Below are 19,847 nucleotides of genomic sequence, written 5' to 3' on the forward strand. Positions count from 1 at the left end.
TAGTGACAAACGTTCACGAAACTTGAGCAGGCCACACCGCACAGGGACCATCGCTGCATTACCTCTGCGATGTGCTGCGCATCAGGAATATCACCGAAAAGCGGACACTTTAAAGACACTGTTTTCTACTGCTGACTTATTGTTAGATCAGACGCGCGCGATTTGATCAGCAAGATCAATTTTCTTGAAATCCTTTTGAAAAGCTTAAAATTTTTAGCTGAGGTAGCCGCTAAGATGAAAGAAATGCCATTGCACCCCCTGCTCACCACCATGAAGTGATATCCTCCATTCTTTATGCTTCTTCCAACGAGTGTTATATTATACTTGCAGCACACTAATTTGTCAAAATGTATAATGAACGCTACGGAAGCTTGAAACAATATTGAGACAAAAGGATGAACAAACATGAAGCTGTTATCCCGCGAATTCAATGAAACGTTATGCTATGGCTTTGATTTCTCCCCTATGGCGTCTGCCACATTTTGGAGGCCCACATTGGCTTTGAGAATGGGGGTATCATATGGTCCACAGCGACGCACTGGTTCGAACCTCAACAAGTGCACTTCTCGGCAGCAGGCACTTGCCGTCCGCCGGGCCAATCACAAACGTGTTATTCGCGTCAGTAGAGGTGTCACGACAGTCGTCATAACGACAACTGTAGGTAAGAAGTGTAGTGCTGTTAGAAAATGCCAACAGCACAATTTGGACTTGAAAATGATTAAAACTAACATCCTTATGTTGTCTTGACGATGCTGCAGTGACACTGCCCGGTGCTATTTTTGTACTAAGTGGTCCTGAAGTTTCACCAGCGCATACTGTTGAAATATGCCCCAAAGGTGAGACAATCCCTTTATTTGCGTGCACCAAACAGACCATTGGTTCCCCTGGCCGCAGATCTTGGCGACGTTCTTGAGGTTGGTGATTCATAAGTGTTGGTCTGACAACTCGATCAAAAATTCGCAAAAGCTGTGTGGAAAAGCAGAACATCTAAAATCTGCTTAATTGATAGCTGTATCAAAATTGTTTTGTAAATATTGAAACAATTGGAGTGGGTTTCTGCGTTATCAAAACTGATTGAGGAAATAAGTGACCACTTGGTGTATACTCCTGCGTTATTGTATTAAGTAAATATTTGTGTATAATTGGATTGGATAAGTAAATATTTGTGATAGACAAATTTATCCTGCATGAAATTGCACCAGTCTGTGCAGTTTAATGCTGATCGATTTTAATATTTACAAATCATTCTCCAACAACCAATGCGATTATGCCCGCGGCGAGGAACGTCGAGTTACACTCGGAATGTCTGGCTTTCTGTCTAACTGAGTCACGTGGTACGCGCATATTGTAATGCTTCCACTTGTTTCTCGAGCAGAATAAAAAGCTGAGGAAAGCTGGCGGTTAAAAAAAAAACAGAAAAAACCCGTTCGCTGACTAAATGCTTACTTTTTAGGGGCGCTCGCAGAAATACATGATAGATTGTGGGGCACAATTAAAAACTGTTAATTTAAAGCCGAGTTCAGTGCAGCGCAGGCGCGTGCAATCCCTGCGTGTCGTGAAGGAACACGGCACGGCCACGATCTTGTTTTCAGGTCCCTACCAGGAATTCCATCTGAGCCTATTCAGTCACATACATGTTGATCACGCCATAAATTTGGTAACGAGTGCCTGTGTTCCCGTGGACTGCTATGCACGTGCACCCCTGAGTTTTGGTATTCTGCTGCGACCTGTGGTAAAGCTGACGCTTATGTTAGCGTGACCGCTGCCACACCTGTCGCACAGCATTCTCCACCCATTGTTTCCCGCGAGACGGACGACGCTCACAACTCAGCCAAGGTCAGCGACATGGTGCACAACCTTTCCCGGAAGGCACGCTGGCTGTCGCTGGTAGGCCGGGCGACGTCAGTGCGCTGGGGACCCGCGGCCCCCGCAGCAATGATTCGAGCAAGTTTCGACATCACAGGAAGCTGAAAAGAAACGAAAGGAAATGCACAGACGGCGTGGCAGCCCGCCATTTCATTCCTGCCGACCGAACGGTTCCGCTCGACTCGCCGCAAGCGGCGAGAAATCGCGCGCGCACGCGCGCGAGCTCCGCGTCGGCGCACGATCGGCGGTCGGCGCCTCAGAGCCGTCAGCGGTATCGGCCGGCGGCGCGGCGTCCTGTTCGCCGCGACCTCGGTGACCCGGCGGCGGCGTTTCCCCGCCGCCGGCGCCGGCGGCGGCGCGTCGTGAGCAGCGGCCCGCGTAATCGGCGCCGCAGGTCGGCAACACGGACGTCCGCCGCGGAAGCCGACACAGAAAGAGCGGCCGAACTGCCGTCCCAATTAGCCGGCTCGTGACACGGCCTGCACGCTGAGAGCTGGGCTTCCGGCGCGCCCGGGGGCGGGCGCGCCTGCCCACAATCTGCTCTGGCAGTGGCAGCTGGGAATGTTTCCCGCTTTACATGCGTCAGTCTGTAGGTGCGACGGACGATTGGCTTCAAATGAATGAAACGCCTCAGTGGGCTCCGTAATGCTGAACGTTTATTAAATCTTTTATTGCCGAAAGCCCACAGGCAGAGCACGTTTACTTGGAACTATTAAAGACTTTCAACTTGAGATCCGGTCCTCACTCTTTCTAGAATAATAATTCTTTGCCACAACAGACTGAAAGCTCATGCAGTTTTCAGCAACATGAGGCGCGGTGTCTGTAAAATTCCTCGGTATAAATAATGAGGCAAGCTGTTTGATATAGGACGGGCGTCTCCTTCAACGTTGTGGCATCATCACGATTCCACCTCCGCTACTCGATTAAGGTAGAAAAAGACAATTCCAAACTGCAGAAATTTGAAGAGATAGGTGGAAACTGGTTCTGGTTTCGATGGCCCAGCGTCGCAGCGAGCCGAGGTGAAATTCTGGCGCGGGCGTAAACGATGAATTTGCACATTCTGGGGCTTTTTAAAAGGAAGTGATGAAAATGCTCTCAGCAACCAAAGCAGATGAATGCATGAAGCCAATGTTCTTGCTACAACTCGCTAATGCATGAAGCCGATGTTCCTGCTACAACTCGCTAAGGTTTCTCAAAGCTGTCCCACTCCGGGGTGGACCATTAATCGACCGGAAAGCGACCAGTGTCACTGTTTGCGAAACCAATCCCTAATACAAGACGTCGTGGCCTGGCCAGAGGGCCTTCCACATCAGGGAGTGGGCCGGTGTGTGATGCATCCCTCCAATGTTCTCCGTACCGACCGGGGGCCGCTGTCCCGTATCGCCGGAATGGCAGCTGCTAGGGACCCCGCGGTGGGACGGGATGCCCTTCAGCTCTTGACCAGGACACTGCTAGTCAATTTCGAAGTTGATGCTTGGAAGTAGCATCTGCAGCAAGAAGAGTAAGGGAAATTCCCCGATTACGTCATGAGTTCGTGGTGCTATAAGTGCTAATCCATCCTAAGGAGCAAGCTGCAAATCGTACAGGCGAAACCTTCCACCCGGAATACGTTCTACATGTTTACCAATGGTTTCCATAAAGGATTGGAAAGTACCACTTTCCGATGCGTGGTGATTCCCCCGCGCGTTGGCCGCTCCCCGGTATTATTGCGGGGCCCCGCCGGGCGGCCCATAGTACTGTAACGTCGGATGCCGGTATTCTTTGTTCTAGACGGCGAGTGCACATGCTGCAAACTATCTTAAGCACATTTTCTCACTATTTGATTCCAATGAAAGAATGGACTTTTTCAGGTGAGCAGGGTTTGGGGACAATTATATTTTATCCGGTTTTGATCTACGCTGGCATTCAATCCACAGGCCTCTCAACATCTTTGGGAAAACCCAAAGCAAATCCGGCGACGCCCCTAACTCTTTCTGTGTCATAGGAGGTATGAATGAGCCATTGAAGGCGAATAGCGCACGCTGCTCATAATGCAATCATTAAATTCCTGCAAAGGTCACTCGATTTGCTTAATGAATAAATACATGTCTAGTTGCATGTTCTGGTCGCTTCTAACCCCTTCTTTGGTAAACAATCAATATAGGCATAAACGAACTTGAACCCTAGAAATACAGTGGGATAAATCCTGCGGTCCGCTCCATTGGCAACTATTTTGCTGGTCAATAACATAATGAAATCAAGAGGCCACAATTCGGGGATTTTTTGTTGGGGGGGGGGGGGGGCACCAAGTTCCAGGGACCACCACAATGAAGTGTGGTCCCTCCATTAATGACGTCCTAAATCTGTCCTTGGCGTACACACATGACGCACACAACATTAAGTAAAGAATACCAATCCGGCTCACTTCAAAAAACTTGATGCGAGTACATTTCCACGCATCAAGAGCATGTTCAAGTTCTTAACAAAGCCGCGACGTGAATGGGGAGCACGCGCTGCACCAGTCCTGCTCGGCGAGTGCACGTCTACAGAAGTAGTTTTAAGTTTTAATGCCTGTGGGAGACAGCAGCGTCCGCACTTCGTCTGCGGCAACTGAAAAGGTACACTTTGTCTTGAGCGGGCGCCTGGCAGCAGCCCGAGACAGGTGCTTTGGCTTCTGATGCCTGGCATGCGTGCTTGTCAACTTAACGCTGGATTATGGCTGCCAGACTAGTGCATACCTGAGGAATGACTGTGGTCTAGATAAAACATTCTTATCCATGCCCCCTTCTTTACAGCCACTCATTATCGGGCTCAAAAAGTGAAGGCTGGCCCCATCTATCCCATATGTCGAGCTTCACCACACATGAATCAAATCACAGCGCGTTTAACAAGCTCCTCACGTGCATTGAATTAGCGTCTCAGATATCCACACATGCGTGTCTTTTGGCACGCTCCTTGCATGAGGTGAATTAGTGTGCGGTTTCCTAGAAATGGAGCCTGATGGTGACGAAATGATGCCGGTGTCCAAACCCGGCATTGCAATGCCATAAAGCCCAGACCGGATTTGCGGTCCGACGATGGCTTACACTGGCTGGCATTCCACGGAACGACACTGGCAGCGGCTTTAGGTGAACGTGCAATATCGGATGATGCATGACCACCAAAGTCCAGTCTTGTTGATGGGTGACTTAAAACATTGCGCTCACAACAAATTGCATTTGCGTTATAGCGGTTGTTGTCGCTTGGCGTCGATGTAACTTTACGGAGTTTGTCATAGTGAATAGGTGAGTGTCATTGTCCATACAGATAGAAGCAGCAGGGTATGTCCTTTCTGATCTGGAGGGTAAGTGAAACGCCTCTTCTAGGTTGGGCAAAATTGCGAAATGGCAACTTATAATTAAACTGTCACAGTTTTACTTAAGGGATGCAAATAGTCATTGGTACTTGTGGCCGGCATAAGTATGTTTTGATAACTTTCGTCGGAATTTTTGGAGTTGATGGATTGCTTGCTTAATTCTGATATCATTGCGGAATCAAAATCCGGGTGCAACTGCTGCATCTTCCGCTCTTGGATTAGCTATATTTAGCGGTACTTAAACTACACTTACAGAAAGATTACCAATCTGTCCTTGCCAGTTCTTACATAAATATGCCACCGCGGTGACCTTTTTTAGGTGAAAGTATGAGTCACCGAAAGAATACGAACGACCGAGAGCATATCAAGCCTATCTTTACGGTCGGTCATATCCGGTCGACAATCAGGACGTCTCAATCAGAATCCGAGCTGTGTTTCCGCACTACCGCGCTGCACTTGATCCCCGCGCCGAAGTCGCAGCGTTTATAACTGAAGGACCGTAGACATAGTTTCACAAAATGAGTTGGTACGGGGTGGGGGCCGAATAAAGGCAAATGACCCAACCAACCTCCAAAGTATGCCAGCAAACAGGTATCTCCGCAGGTTTGGCTCACTTTCTTTCCAAAGCTAGGGGGAGGGGGAGGGGCTGGACCCCAAGCTGGGGAAAGGGCTGAAGCCCGCCGCTCAACTGAATAGGAAACTACACCCCCTGTCAAGTACGCTATAAACGCCAAAAACCACGTCTAGGGTGCATACGGGAGTTAACGAGCTCAGCGAGTGACGGACTTCACCCCGCGTGCTCGGGCGAGCTGGCGCGCTGCAGCTGGAGCGGGGGCCCGCGTGCTCGGGCGCGCTGGTGCGCTGCAGCTGGAGCGGGGAGCCCGCGTGCTCGGACGCGCTGGTGCGTTGCAGCTGGAGCGGGAAGCCCGCGTGCTCGGGCGCGCTGGTGCGCTGCAGCTAGAGCGGGGAGCCCGCGTGCTCGGACGCGCTGGTGCGCTGCAGCTGGAGCGGGACCCCGCGTGCTCGGGCGCCCTGGCGCGCCGCAGCTGGAGCGGGACCCCGCGCCTCAGCCCTCCTGTCCGGTCCCGCTGCCGTCGCCAGTCAGTCGGTCAGCTTGTCGTCGGTGCGGGGCGCCTGGCCCGGCATGTCGAGCCGCCGGATCCTGCTCGCCAGCGAGACCTGAGGGTCGCTGATGAAGCGCCACACGACGCCCGGCCACGAGTCGTAGTGCGGCAGCTGGTCGTACACGTCGGACGCCATCTCGCGCAGCTCCTGCAGCCGCTTGTTCGGCACGTTGGGGAAGTCGTGGTGCTCGTTGTGGTAGCCCTCGTTCCACATGAGCTGGTTCATCCAGCCGTAGTAGCTGTAGGTCTCGTGACCGGGCGTCAGCTGCACGTGGTCGGCGATGAAGTGGCCCGCCAGCGGGTGCAGCCCCATCGTCAGGAAGACCCCCCAGCAGGTACACCAGCGGCTTCCAGCCCCACATCGAGACGAGCCAGTAGTTGAACGACAGCTGCACGACGATGTTGAACACCTCCAGCTTGGTCGGCGGCAGCGGGTTCACCAGCAGCGGCCGCACGTAGTAGAAGAACGGCTGCAGCAGGATGAAGAGCAGTTTGCCGGGCGCCGAGGTGCCGAACAGCCGCGCCTCAAACTCTGTTGGCACGTCCGCGTCCAGCTTGCGGTTGCCCTGGTAACGGTGGTGCATCATGTGGTAGCGCTTGAAGGCGACGGCGTGAGGGAAGCCGATCGGTAGGTTGGCGATGATCGCCAGCAGCTGGTTGGCCAGCGGCCGCGCATAGCCGAACGCCTGGTTATGGCTGCACTCGTGGATCACAGACCACAACCCGTGCTGCAGGAAGCCGCCGAACGCGTACGCGGCCACCAGCAGCCACGGCCAGGAGAGGAGGCGCGCGTAGTAGGCGGCCGACAGCTGCACGCCCACCAGGCACAGCGCCTGCCACTTCAGCTCGGGGTTGTGGCCGAACAGGGAGCGCACCTCAGGGTGCGCCTGCAGGATCTGACGGCGGCGCGTCGCGTGCGGCTCCGGCACCGTCGTGTCGTCGAACCAGGGCTCGGCGGCGCGCGGGGCCATGGCGGCGGCGGGCCGGCGCTCTCAGCGGCGGCGGGGCAGTCAGTGCCGACCGGCGGCGAGCTGGCCCGACTGGTGCAGATGCGTCGCCCTCATTAGAGCGGCACTTGTGAGCGATCACGGGGCGGTGCGCAGGTGCGGCCCGGGCGCGTCCGCGCCGACAGAGGTGACGGGCGGAGCGCACGGCTGCTGGTGGTTGCTTTGTCTGCGGTGTCTGACAAAACGTCTCTCTTCCTTTTCTCCACTGCCTGCAATTCGTGTTCTGTCGAGCAGTCGCTACATCGCGAACTCCTGCTGTGGCCTCGCTCACCCCACCCCACCTTGCGGTGGTGCATTCGCCCCCGCCGACGGTGGTCATGGAGCTGACACCCGGACGCGTGCGGACATCTGCTCCCCTTAACAAGTCACACCAGCGTCGCCTGTTGTGTGTTCTGCAGAATGTGCCGGGAACGTATAACTGCACCCCATTTCGCTGCACCTGCTTCTCAAGCCGCAAGCAAAAAGTTTCATTTCTATGCTTTATTTAGCAAAAGAGCATTGGTAACACATTAAGTACATGCGCATACGGGCTTCTACCAGATGGAAGCTTGTACATCGGAAGAGCATAAATTCATCCCTACGTAGGACACGTTTGCACATACTACACTGATTTCGCAAGTGGAAGCATACTGATAATCTCGATTTTTATCACCATGGCAGAAAAGCGATACAGCACAAATAACAGAAAACACACAATAGCAACGAGACCGTTGGGGCGAGAAGGAAGCACCAGTCCTGTTCATTACATGGCAGACCATAGTAAGTTTACCACTCCCCCCCCCCCCCCCCACCCCACCGACCGCGTTCACGTCCTACCGTCGGTGTCGGAGCGCGTGCCAGACCGGACTCGACCCGGCAGTCTGTGCCGCTCCACCGGTGCCGCTGGTGGGCCGCAGGGGCCCAGCCACCGAGCACGCAGCGCACGCCAAGGTACAGCGGACCCAGGCGAGCATGACGTGTCACTGCCATCCCTGCGCGCGCTGGTAGCGCAGGACTGCAGCTCGCGCTCCGGTTAGGCGCGGGGGGGGGGGGAGAGGGATAGGCGGCAGGACACGAGGAGCTGCGATCAAACAACTATCATACGACCTTTGGCAGTGTCGCGAGAAACAACTCAGACCTTGCATGAAGGAATTAAGTACACGGACACTATGTCCGCCCGAAACGGCGCACCAAGCGAGCCATTTAGCATCACATCACGAGGCACTTTTAACAAAACGAATGCACACACTTGTAACTTAAAGAGCCACGCCGGTTCGGTTCATACATGCATTACTGTCGCTGTCATGGCCGTGCAATATTTGGCAATTGCGCTTGTTTAGTCGTGGCCAAAAACACTCCACCATAATTGGCACGGTTGTGCGCAGCGTTTTTAGGCACTACGTAGGCTATAGGCACTAGGTCTACCAGACCCTTATCTATGTGGTAAGCTCATTGAAATATCTGAGCAAAGGCAGCCGCAGTCATTAAGGCATGGATGACCTTGAAACATGAGTTCCTCCAACAGACAATAGGCTAGATCAGGTCAACAACAGTGCCATTATTCCGGTTGTCAATGACTGCCCAGCCTTCGTTTCCGGAACAGGGTTGGAGCACAGAGTGGCGCCTATCCCAGGAGCCTGTTGTTTTGAATTCATCCATGTCCAGTCACTTTTTGACCGCTTGGAACAATGTGACGCGATTGACATTTGTATCGATGTGATGGCCAACACGCCCCGGATGATTCGCTATCCAGTCAACGAAAGGGAAGTCTTCCCCACCAACATCTAGTGTGGAGAGTGCGAGCAGTATCGCCACTGTCGCCGCGATGACGTATTAAGATAGAGACGTACTGTGGTGAGTGCTCTTTAGCAACAACCCGCCTTAAAGCAGTGGCAAAAACATCAAAATCAGCGGGATGGCATTAAAGAGATTCTATAGTGTAAAAGGATTGTCAAATATTGTCACACCACATAAAAAATAACGGAACATGCAAAGATAACTTACTAAAATATAGTCAACAGCAGACGGATAGAGATTCATAGGTGAGACACATAGCCCAAATATTGTCAGAATACGACAATAAGCAGAAAACTGCAGTAACCGAGTCACACAAAGGACCAGAATAAAACGACCCTGAAGAACAAATCTGGTCCGCTGCGAGGAATGATAATTTTTCAGCCCATTGCGGGATCAAGCCGCCTGTCAGTTCACCCGGTAACGGACGGACCCCGTTAAACGCCATCTATGTACATACAAAAGCGACGCAAGCTCCGCTCCCGGCCGCCACGGCGCTTCGGCAGCGCCCCCGGCAGTTCACGTTCAGTAGCCGCGGCCATAGTTCTTCAGCTTGACGAAGAGGCAGCAGGATATGATGACGCCGAAGATCTGGACAACGGAGACGCCCACGCCGACAGCGCCCACCACCACCAGATGGTCCTGGATCACGAAGTCCAGCTGGTGCACGCAGCCCTGCGGCGAAGGCGGCTGGTCAAGCGGCGCCGGAGCCCTGCCGAGCTGCTGTCTGGGGCGTGGGCCAGCTGGACTGGTCCTCCAGCGCGGCCGGCGGCAGACCAAACACGTGGGACCATACGAAGCTGGATCACACGGCGTCTCCATTGCATACACCTACGCACAGTCACGCGCGCTTTTCACGCTTTACCAACAACGGGTTTGCGATAATTTCGTCAACAGCCGCGGATTTTCCTAAGAATTCTTTGCAGAAATGCGCAAACATGCGCGAAGTCCTACAGGCTAATTTCCGACGGACGGAAGAGTACGAACGAGCGCCGAAGCTATGCGGTTACAACAGCTACAACGTGGCCACGCAAAAGAAATAGCGAATCAGTCGCGAGTGCCAACAGTCCTCAGGTACGGTGCCGGGCCGGGCCAAGCCGCCACGGGACGAGCGCAGGCGACCCACTGACCGCCGGGTTGATGTTGGAGGGGTGGTCACGCCGGCCGCACAGCTCCACCACCGTCTTGCAGCAGCTGTCGGGCACCTTGCGGCGCTCGGCGTTGGCCTCCGAGTCCAGCCAGCGGCTGTACTGCCAGTTGGTGTAGTAGGTGGCGCCGCAGCAGTGGAACTGGCCGCACACCGGCACGGTCACGTCGCCAGATTGTCACAGGGCGTAACGTTTTTGGAGCGTGGGTCTGCGACGTGCTTTGAGACTCTGGGGTGGTAAATACGCGAAGCATTCGTCGCATCTTCCACCCATAGCCAATGCAACACGATGAAGTTTGCACTGATGCCCAGCAGCATGAACGAGAAGAAGCATGCATTCGACAGTTTTACGAAAGGGATGAGAGGACGTATTATTGTTACCGACGGACAACCGCCAGTCTATTCTCCGGCCGTCGTCAGGTTCATGGATTCTTTAGGACTGGGTAAGGTTTGGCTTTTTAGCAGTGTGGGCGTCACAAGCTATATTACCTCCTTCAAATGGTTAGAATTCGGAACGGGGCCTTCTGACTGCCAGTCGCGCTGTTACAGCTGGGCTGAGCGGAAAGGAGGTGATTTGACCAGCAAGGCCGGGGAGTTCACTGGCCAAAACGTTGTGTACCTTACACACCAGACAATGATAATCCGTACAATCATTCATTCGTCATATATTCGACACTGCTATTGCGCGGAAACGAAATATTCAATATCTTCGCAGTCGGTTTCCACCCGACAGCTGGCATTACCCTGGGACCATGGACCTTGGATCACGCTGGTCATCATTCGGCTCGGAGCTCACTCAGACTCCGCACGCTGCCATGGCTGGGCGAGAGAGAGGGGGAGGGAAGAGCACCCATCTCTCCGTCACACGACTCGGGGTTCACTCAGACTCTGCGCGCTGCCATGGCTGGGCGAGAGGGAGGGGGAGGGAAGAGCACCCATTTCTCCGTCACGCCTTTGTAACCGGATTAGACGGGACATACGAGCCGTGCCTGCGGTGGGTCGTTCTACTCACATCCTGCTGCATGTCGTCGATGGCCTCCGTGTAGGCCAGCTGCATGCCGTACTTGTTGGTGAAGGTGCTGTTCAGGTGCTGGGCCAGCTCCATCTGCAGCTGCACCTGGTACACGTACGCCAGCACGCCCGCCATCGACTCCATCAGGAAGATCAGCAGCAGCACGAAAGTGTACTGAAACACCGCCGCGTGTGACCGGCGCGCCCGTCGCAGGAGACTGGCTGCCGCCTGCGCCTGCCGTGCTGAGCCGACCGTTTCGCCAGGCTGCCTAGTCCGTTACGCGCACCCACGTTTACATCCGCGACATGCACCACTCACTATCTCCCAGCAATCATCGCCGCCCGTCGACACGCTCAGCTTCCAAGTGTGTGATAGAGCCCCGCTGACGAGACGCCCGAGCGGCGAGGACCGGTGAGACGTTCGCAGCGTGGGTGACACACCATTCCGACCGACGGCCAGAGACGGGCCGCCCTGACCCCTGTCACTTCTCCGGAACAGCCGGTAAGGCCTCTCCGCGCGCCGTTAGGTGCACTTCCTACGCCAGACCGTTGACGTGCGCGTTTTAGCGAAGCACAAATAGCAAGCCCGACAAACAGTAGCAGGCGGTGCCGGGGCCGGGGCCGGGGCCGGGGCCGGGGCCGGGGCCGCGGCCGGGCGGCGACGTACGGTGAGGAGGCAGGGCAGACTCTCGCGGAGTGCGCCCAGGCAGCCGACCACGCTGGTGATGACCACCAGCAGGCCGGCCGCCATCAACACGTAGGCGGCCGTGCCGAACGAGGCCGTGGCCAGCAGCAGGATGTAGTGCGGCTCGGCGGCCAGTGACCACACGGCCACACCGAACACGGCCAGGCCCGACAGCTGTCGGCAGGAGAACGCTGTTAACGCCTGCACACGGTACATATGGGCGGAGACACGGACCGTCCCACCGCCGACGGCCGCTGAGCATAAACAGACACAGCAGCCAAATGTTGGACATTTGGAATGCCTGGGGTGGTGGCAAACCTGCATCAGACAATGATTCACAGCATACTGGCAGACATTTTCGAACATATTTAGACATGGTGTCCAGCATTTCAGGACTTACGACCGGAGAAGCCTGAACAAGGTTGAAATAAGTATTCATCTACATGGATCACTGCTTCAAGGTAAAATAAACAGAAAAATTGAAAATGATGCAATCATTTTCCTTGGGTAGCATATGGATGGCAATATTGATCATGGATCATGCATGCAAAAGCAGGACAAATGCACCCGCTACAGCTCAAAGGTATGCTTTCCGCCAAAACACCACTATCACAGCAGCTGGATTGGGACCAAAATGTGTATGAATGGTTCAATGATGCATACATTGTTAGCTTCATCAGTGTCAAGTAGTTCAGTAAAACTTGCAAAGCCTGAGATAAGTCTGGTTGGGGCTGACTGCTTACCATGAAGACAAAATTGAACATGTACAAGACATACTTCAGAAAATTGATGCTGCAGCAGCCTTCATCTTTTGATTCTTCCATCGGTATCCTGGAGAATGACACATGGTTATCACACATGGTTGGTATGTTACACAAACCCAAGATTGGACAAATAAAGACTTGGCCAATGTATTGAAGGCACAGAAGTTACATTATTGCAAAGTGCAAAGGTGACTGCACGCAAATGTTATATTCTGCATACTGATTAGCAGTACTATCTATGATTATACAAACATGTTTCTTCCACTTTACACCTGTAACCTATTTATAAATCCCCATTGTACATATACATACTTCTTTCACCTGAAAAATGGGGTCCAAACAAAGAAATATCTTAATCTCTTCCAAGTAACATAATATATAAAACATCATTACACTGCTACCTTTGAGTCATTGCCCTGAGCAAAAGTGACAAAGTAATCTGGCTGTCAGGTGCAGAACTTCAAACAATTTTTTTCAATCAGCACATTACAGCATACCTCTATGCACATTGGCTTACATTGCATTGCAGTAGCAAGTTCCAGATAGATTACATTTGAAACTGGCAGACTAGATTACACTGTATCCTAAATTTGATTTACATCTTGGAATGGACAGGGCTGCCTTAAAAGGTTGCACATCTCACAATATAAGAATGACTTTAGAAATTGGTTATCATAAATTGAGTGGAGAAACAATCAATTTGAAGGTAGTTTGAGAGATATCAATGTGTGCTGCAGATACAGATGCGCCATGTGTCTGTGTGCTATATTTGTTTGCATGTCAAAATGAGCCAAAACATGACTGAATCAAATATGTCATCCTGAGAAAAAGTTCTGTTATGGATTACTGGACTAGGTTAGACCCAAAATTTGTGAAAAAGCATATTAGCAGGTTCCAGGTAGGTTACATTTGAAACTGGCAGACTAGATTACACTGTATCCTTAATTCAAGGCATTCATTCTCTTGGGCATGGGGAGAAATCCCTGGGCAAAATATCTGGAAAAGCAGAAAGACCAGCAGACACAAAATTTGGCCTATCAATGATATCATTTTTCATGCTTTGAAGCCAGCATTGTGTCCCAGATCAGGTCAGATCACTGAGGTCATGTTACTGTGTCTGCATTATCTGACAGCTTGCAGAGCTATTTTTATGCCTTTTTCCCTCTTAATAACAATAAATGCTACTCTCCAGAAGAGAATTAGTGAAAAACCCACTGGCACAGAAATTACCTTGGTAGAATGCTATTATTTCAAGATGAGCTTCCCTTGTTTCCTAGCCACAGCACACATTTTCATTAGAGCACAAGGTGATCCAACAGCAAAATTACAAGAATCACTTCTTAACAATTATGTGTTGACTCTGCCAAATTGCCAAAATATGTTTAAGTTCCACGAAAATGCAACTATTTACATTCCACTTATTGATGACAGACACACACACACACATGTATACATCATTTATCATCATCTCATTATCATTTCATCCACATCTAAACACATCTTATTGTTCATCTAAGTCATCTAATAATGTATCTGCTTATCTAACCATTATTCTAATTAACAACATCTAAATGCAACTTACACTTCATCTAAATCATTTACTAATGTATCTGCTTATCTAGCTGTTATTCTAATTAACAATCAGGTACCAATAGCACAGTAAATAAACTGTTTATCTGAGAAAAAAACAGGAACATGATGTACTGTTGCCTGGCCTTCCCGCCAGGCCGAGAGGCAGACAACATATGTCTGGGACTCATGTTGTAGCATGTAATGCAATGTCAGTGTTGTTAAGCCCTAATGGCACACACAGCTACCCTACTCTGAGAAGCACCCATCATGTACATCTTGGGTTTGGAGTTACCAAGTTGGATTTCTTCTAGTTGCTTCAGTAATTGTGACTGATAAATAACAATGGCATCAAATTGTGTTGTGGTGATAACAATCAAATATGGTTTCTCCATTACCACACATGCTGGGAAAATGTGACCTCAATTGAATTTGTAGTTGTTTATCTTGTCACCAAAGTTATTGGATGGCAAGGGGTTTGTGATACGATGTCGACCCAGCCAGTCAGTAGCTGCACACACTAGAAACAATGCATAACAAATTTGCACCAAGCAGGACTATGCAGGGTCCCAGGGAACTCACATTGATTCGAGCGGCATTTTCTCACAATGAAGCTGTATCTGGGTCACAAAATTCAGGCCAGCAATGTAAATCACCGTTCTCGCCGCTTCTGCAACACCAAGCTGCTTCAGTTCACAGCATCGGCTTTCCTGTCTCCTTTACTGCTCCGGGACGCCAACTTAGAAGACCGAGGAGTAATTAGTCTCCATTCTAATCGCTTTGGTGTTTGGGAGGCGTCATATTTTGAGGCGGCGATCGTGACGTTCTGCGCCAAAGTGCCAAGTTTCACAGGGGTAATCCGCTGATTTTTTTTACGTCAAGTTATTGTGCACTGTGCGAGGTATTTGCGCACCCACAGCACAATAATATAGTTTTTTCGGCGAAAGCAGTTCAGGTTGAGCTGTGCCAACCACCCTTGAAAAATTATAATTCGCCTGCATTCGGCGATAAGGTAAAGAAACCTAGATTCCGGCCCAACGTGAGTGTGATTAAATATGTTTGGAGGGTTCGAGGCCAGCGGCGCATTTCCGATTCAGTTGGGTGGGTTCACCCTCCCCGCCCCCCCCCCCCCCCCACCAACTTGGGCTCTGGCCTTTTTCTACAAAAATTGGCCAAATTCGGGGAGAGGCCTGCTATTTGGAATACTTGGGCGGTAGGTTAGGCCACAATTCCACTGGTCAGTCCCCCAAAACATTTTGAGAAACTGCGCCCCTGTTCGAGGCCACCACGTCCCTAAAATTTCAAAACAGGAACGTCGCGTGGGACGCATTCTCTTGAGATCTAGACGCAAATAAACTAATTTTCAAACATTCACGTCAAGGTCCTCAAAAGAAAACTATTTAGTTGGCAGACGGACACCGACTCGCCATTGCTGGCGATCATCAATACAATTGTGTAGTGGTGTCTGAGAATGGATTCGGTGTGGAAGTTAAAACACAGATTAACTGAACTCCAGTTCGCCGAAATGTTCTTTAGTCGAATGACCACTTGCCGAAATACTCTCTAGTCGAGTGCTAGTTTCTTAAGCATTCGACTAACTAAATGGTCTCTAGACGAATGTTTATGTGCTGACATGTCGATAACTTTCAAAGCGAACAGTAGCAAATACAACTTTTGACAAGTTAAATCAGATCCATCCTCCTAATGTTGCGAGAAATTGGCATGCTTCGAAGATACGCAAAAGGGAGTTGCATGGTTTTAAAAACCTCTTTTGGCTTGACTTAAGTGGGCATAAACATACGTGACCTGTTATGAATCATGTCATGTCAAAAGGTAACAGCTATGGTTCCATTAGATCGTCCACCTATATCAAGGCATAAGCAGGGAGGACCAAACGAATAAATCCACGTATTTCGCAACGTTGGTTACGTCCCACGAACGATGCGCTCGTACAAATGCGTGACAGAATTCATAGACCGCCTACGGTCCGCAATTTTGAAGAGAACTTTTCAAAATTGTATGACTTGGTTAACGCTCTGCCATCGCGTCAATTCGTAAAATTCCGGCATGATGAGTTCAAAGTTATGTAGGATTAACGTCCTGCAGCGCACCAGGAGTTGCTGCGTAAACGGCACTGTAGCGATAAATAGCGATTATATTGACGGTGCTCAATAGCTCCATATGAGCTTATCCTCAAGAGTGAAAGGAGCTCAAAAGATTCACCAAAACGTCTTGCCGCAATCCAACTTCAGCCTGACGCAGGATCTACGTTAGGAGCAGGAATGCATTACGTCCGGTAAAAAAGGCAAACAAAACTCGGTCACCCTCAACGATTGTATTACCAAAATGCGCATCATAGTATGTGCATGGAAATTCATGCCAGCTGGTAGCACCATTGCGAATGTTTTCGATAACCCGAAGCGCCCTCCGATACGAATACTGAATTGCCAGGTTCGAACATAACACATTGCATCAGAACGAATCCAGCGTGAAATGTTAGGGATGGGGCGCAAATTATCAGTGATAGGACCACACAAACTCAGTCCACTAAGTCTATACGGCGACAGGTAGGCGCATGAGCGCCCCGTCCACACACACGCGCACACCGCGGGAACACACCTACGCCGATAGGCAGCCGCTGTTATGCATCGCGGGGCACACCTTCGCCAATAGCCGGCCGCTGTCACACACCGTCATCCCACTAGGCTCTGTCATAAAGATGCAGGCCGTGAGAGCCGCAAGATGCGCTGACATGCCAGGACTGTATGCCTGTAACACACCGCGCACAATGGAAGACGCTTCCCAGGGGGCACAGATTGCCATGCCTACCGATGGTGCATATCTGTGTGCATGCGTATTGTGCCCGCGTAAGTGGCCGTGTAACTGCGTCCGTGCGTACGCGTACGAGGGCGTTTGTGCCCGATGCAGCAGAACTCAAACCGTAACCTCTCCTGTCACCAACGTCTGCTGTCGCGGGTGGTCAGTTGGTCCCGACGGGGCGCCCGCGTCGGCGGATGTGCCACCGAGCCCGACCGCGGGTCGGCGGCGGCGATGGTGGCGGGGCGGCGGCGGCGGTGGCGGCGGCCGGACGCCAGCGCGCGCCACGGTGCTGCCCGCCCGCGCGCGGCCGGCCGGCTACGACACCGGGCCCGGCGCGCTCTCTGCCTCCTCGCTGCTCGAGTCGTCGTCGCGCCCGGCGTCGCAGAGGAACTCGTGCGCCTCGCTCGTGCCCATCGAGATGGAGTGGGAGAGCCGGAACTGCATGGCGCGGCTGAGCGGTGGCACGTACTGGCGCGGTATCAGGAACGTCGACAGATTGAACAGGTCCAGGAACACCTGCCGGCGGAAGACAGCCTTATGGAGCGGCTCTGTCATGCTGCCAGCAGCAGCATGTGCCAACAGCACGATGATGCTCGTGGAACCGGAAAGAACACAGGCTATGCGATGAAGGCCCAGTCAGGGCGGATGCTGACTTTTCACAATACTCGAAATTCGAAAAGGGTCCCGATCTGAGAAGTCTTCTTTTCGGGATCCAATAAACTCACTACTTAAATATTCGATATCAATCCTGGATCTTAGAACACCAATATTTTTATAATACATAAATAAATAAATAAATAAATATATATATATATATATATATATATATATATATATGTAAATTTGCAATGGGTTTCAGGTACCGGAAAATCTGAGACTCAAAGCTAAGATACTCATCTCAGGCTGGCTATGGAATCCACACTTAACTTCACAAGCAAGACACTGGTGATTTCGAGACTGAAAACATCTCAGCGAGTGCAAGCTGTGCTCTGGGTCCACCCAGTCTAAAAGCGTTTGCTGTGTCACATAGCATATTTCTCATCTCTTCCAATTTGAGGTAGGCCCGAACGACTTACACCGAAATTTGGGCAAATAAAGGCTCAGATAGGCGTAAGAGGGTTATCCAACTTAAAAGTGAGTGTCTGACAATGGTGCAGTCCGCAGGCAGCACTGACACCGTATGATGTCAGTAGTAAGAATCAGATGTCATAAACCAGTAAGAATAATTTCCCTTGTGCAAAAACCATCCAGACCGAATGTCGATGGGACACACAGGCATGGGCGGACGAGACGGGAGCCGGCGCGGCAGATTCGTGAACCAGTGCGCAGCGCGGCCTCACGCGGCGCGGGGCCGGCGGCGGTACCTTGTAGCGGTCGCTGACGGTGGCGCGCAGGTACTGGTAGCCGGACGAGCCGCCCGTGCCCACCTGCTGCGAGCCGATCATGCGCTGCACGATCTGCACGTGGTTATCTGCGAACGGACGGCTGTCACGCGCCCGACCGCACGACCAAGGCGCGGCGCTGAGGGATTCGGCAACCTCTGGTGCGGTACGTCCTCTACCTGCCCGGTTTGGTCTGCCTGCGGTCTGTCTGAATCCGGTCCGTCTATTCCATCCGGTTTGTCTGGCTCAAAAATGTCTGGCACACAATCAGCATGGCAAAAAAGACACAAGACGTTGGGTCACATAAATCCTAGTTGGATGCGTATGTAGCCGGCTTAAGGCATGCAAATCAAGCAATTAAGGTTGTTCGTTCCGTGGCCGCGGAACTTACTTCTCCATTTGATGAGCAGCTCATCGATGTCCATGAGTAGATTGATCAGCTGATAGGGTTGGTTGAAGCGTGGCTCCATCCTGCCGACAGAGCCTCGTGAAGTTGTAGAGCAGCGGGCACAGAGCAAAGTTGAAATTGGTCAAGAACACGCAGGGCGGATCACACCCAGCGCCGCTGGAAGGTGAAACATCACACAGCGGTGATATTTAGCACGCCAGTAAGTGATTTCGTGAACCCACGCATACTCCACTGCCACCACTCCGCCGACTCGCAGATATGGAGCAGAGAGCGTTTGAGTAAGACATAGACATAGACATAGACATAGACGGAGACGGAGACGGAGACGGAGACGGAGACGGAGACGGAGACGGAGACGGAGACGGAGACAGAGACAGAGACAGAGACAGAGACGGAGACAGAGACAGAGACAGAGACAGAGACAGAGACAGAGACAGAGACAGAGACAGAGACAGAGACGGAGACGGAGACGGAGACGGAGACGGAGACGGAGACGGAGACGGAGACGGAGACAGAGACGGAGACAGAGACAGAGACAGAGACAGAGACAGAGACAGAGACAGAGACAGAGACAGAGACAGAGACAGGGACAGGGACAGGGACAGGGACAGGGACAGGGACAGGGACAGGGACATGGACGGGACAGGGACAGGGACAGGGACAGGGACAGGGACAGGGACAGGGACAGGGACAGGGACAGGGACAGAGGGGGACAGGGACAGGGACAGGGACAGGGACAGGGACAGGAGGACAGGGACAGGGACAGGGACAGGGACAGGGACAGGGACAGGGACAGGGACAGGGACAGGGACAGGGACAGGGACAGGGACAGGGACAGGGACAGGGACAGGGACAGGGACAGGGACAGGGACAGGGACAGGGACAGGGACAGGGACAGGGACAGGGACAGGGACAGGGACAGGGACAGGGACAGGGACAGGGACACAGAGAGAGAG

General features: G+C 52.1%; 3 protein-coding genes across 4 annotated transcripts in view; all 3 read right to left on the reverse strand.

Annotated features, from left to right (window-relative positions):
• Window positions 1-6,301: 6,301 nt before the first annotated feature.
• On the reverse strand, window positions 6,302-7,295 carry LOC119108013 (sphingolipid delta(4)-desaturase DES1-like). Its single transcript, XM_037231597.1, has 2 exons — window positions 6,666-7,295; window positions 6,302-6,589 (listed from the first exon to the last, which is right to left on the reverse strand). The coding sequence occupies exons 1-2, from the start codon at window positions 7,293-7,295 to the stop codon at window positions 6,302-6,304; spliced, it is 918 nt and encodes a 305-aa protein (XP_037087492.1).
• A 501-nt stretch (window positions 7,296-7,796) lies between these two features.
• Window positions 7,797-15,096, reverse strand: LOC119107101 (CD151 antigen). The gene is made up of 6 exons (XM_037230469.1): window positions 14,863-15,096; window positions 12,691-12,778; window positions 11,930-12,121; window positions 11,264-11,437; window positions 10,235-10,393; window positions 7,797-9,779 (listed from the first exon to the last, which is right to left on the reverse strand). Exons 1-6 carry the CDS (start codon window positions 14,877-14,879, stop codon window positions 9,630-9,632), a joined length of 780 nt encoding a protein of 259 aa, XP_037086364.1. The 5' UTR covers window positions 14,880-15,096; the 3' UTR covers window positions 7,797-9,629.
• A 1,504-nt stretch (window positions 15,097-16,600) lies between these two features.
• v (Tryptophan 2,3-dioxygenase vermilion) overlaps window positions 16,601-19,847 on the reverse strand; it is a 51,545-nt gene continuing 48,298 nt past the window's right edge. For both annotated transcript variants that reach the window (XM_037230468.1, XM_037230465.1), the window contains exons 8-10: window positions 18,874-18,953; window positions 18,465-18,571; window positions 16,601-17,616 (exon numbers count right to left, since the gene is read on the reverse strand). In XM_037230468.1, the coding sequence (XP_037086363.1) occupies window positions 17,416-17,616; window positions 18,465-18,571; window positions 18,874-18,953 (388 nt within the window). In that variant the 3' untranslated portion in view covers window positions 16,601-17,415. The remainder of the gene's footprint in view (window positions 17,617-18,464; window positions 18,572-18,873; window positions 18,954-19,847) is intronic.

This window comes from Pollicipes pollicipes, unplaced genomic scaffold (genome assembly GCF_011947565.3).
Source record: "Pollicipes pollicipes isolate AB1234 unplaced genomic scaffold, Ppol_2.1 Scaffold_6686;HRSCAF=7923_pilon_pilon_pilon, whole genome shotgun sequence".
Classification (NCBI taxonomy): domain Eukaryota; kingdom Metazoa; phylum Arthropoda; class Thecostraca; order Pollicipedomorpha; family Pollicipedidae; genus Pollicipes; species Pollicipes pollicipes.

Coding starts and splice junctions, on each gene's coding strand:
- LOC119107101 (XM_037230469.1), bottom strand. Junction 12,122..12,690: donor TGTTCAATTTTGTCTTCATG/GTAAGCAGTCAG, acceptor TCCTGCCGACAG/CTGTCGGGCCTGGCCGTGTT. Junction 9,780..10,234: donor CCTCCAACATCAACCCGGCG/GTCAGTGGGTCG, acceptor CCTTCGCCGCAG/GGCTGCGTGCACCAGCTGGA.
- LOC119108013 (XM_037231597.1), bottom strand. CDS start 7,295: ATGGCCCCGCGCGCCGCCGAGCCCTGGTTCGACGACACGACGGTGCCG. Junction 6,590..6,665: donor TGTGGGGCTGGAAGCCGCTG/GTGTACCTGCTG, acceptor GACCACGTGCAG/CTGACGCCCGGTCACGAGAC.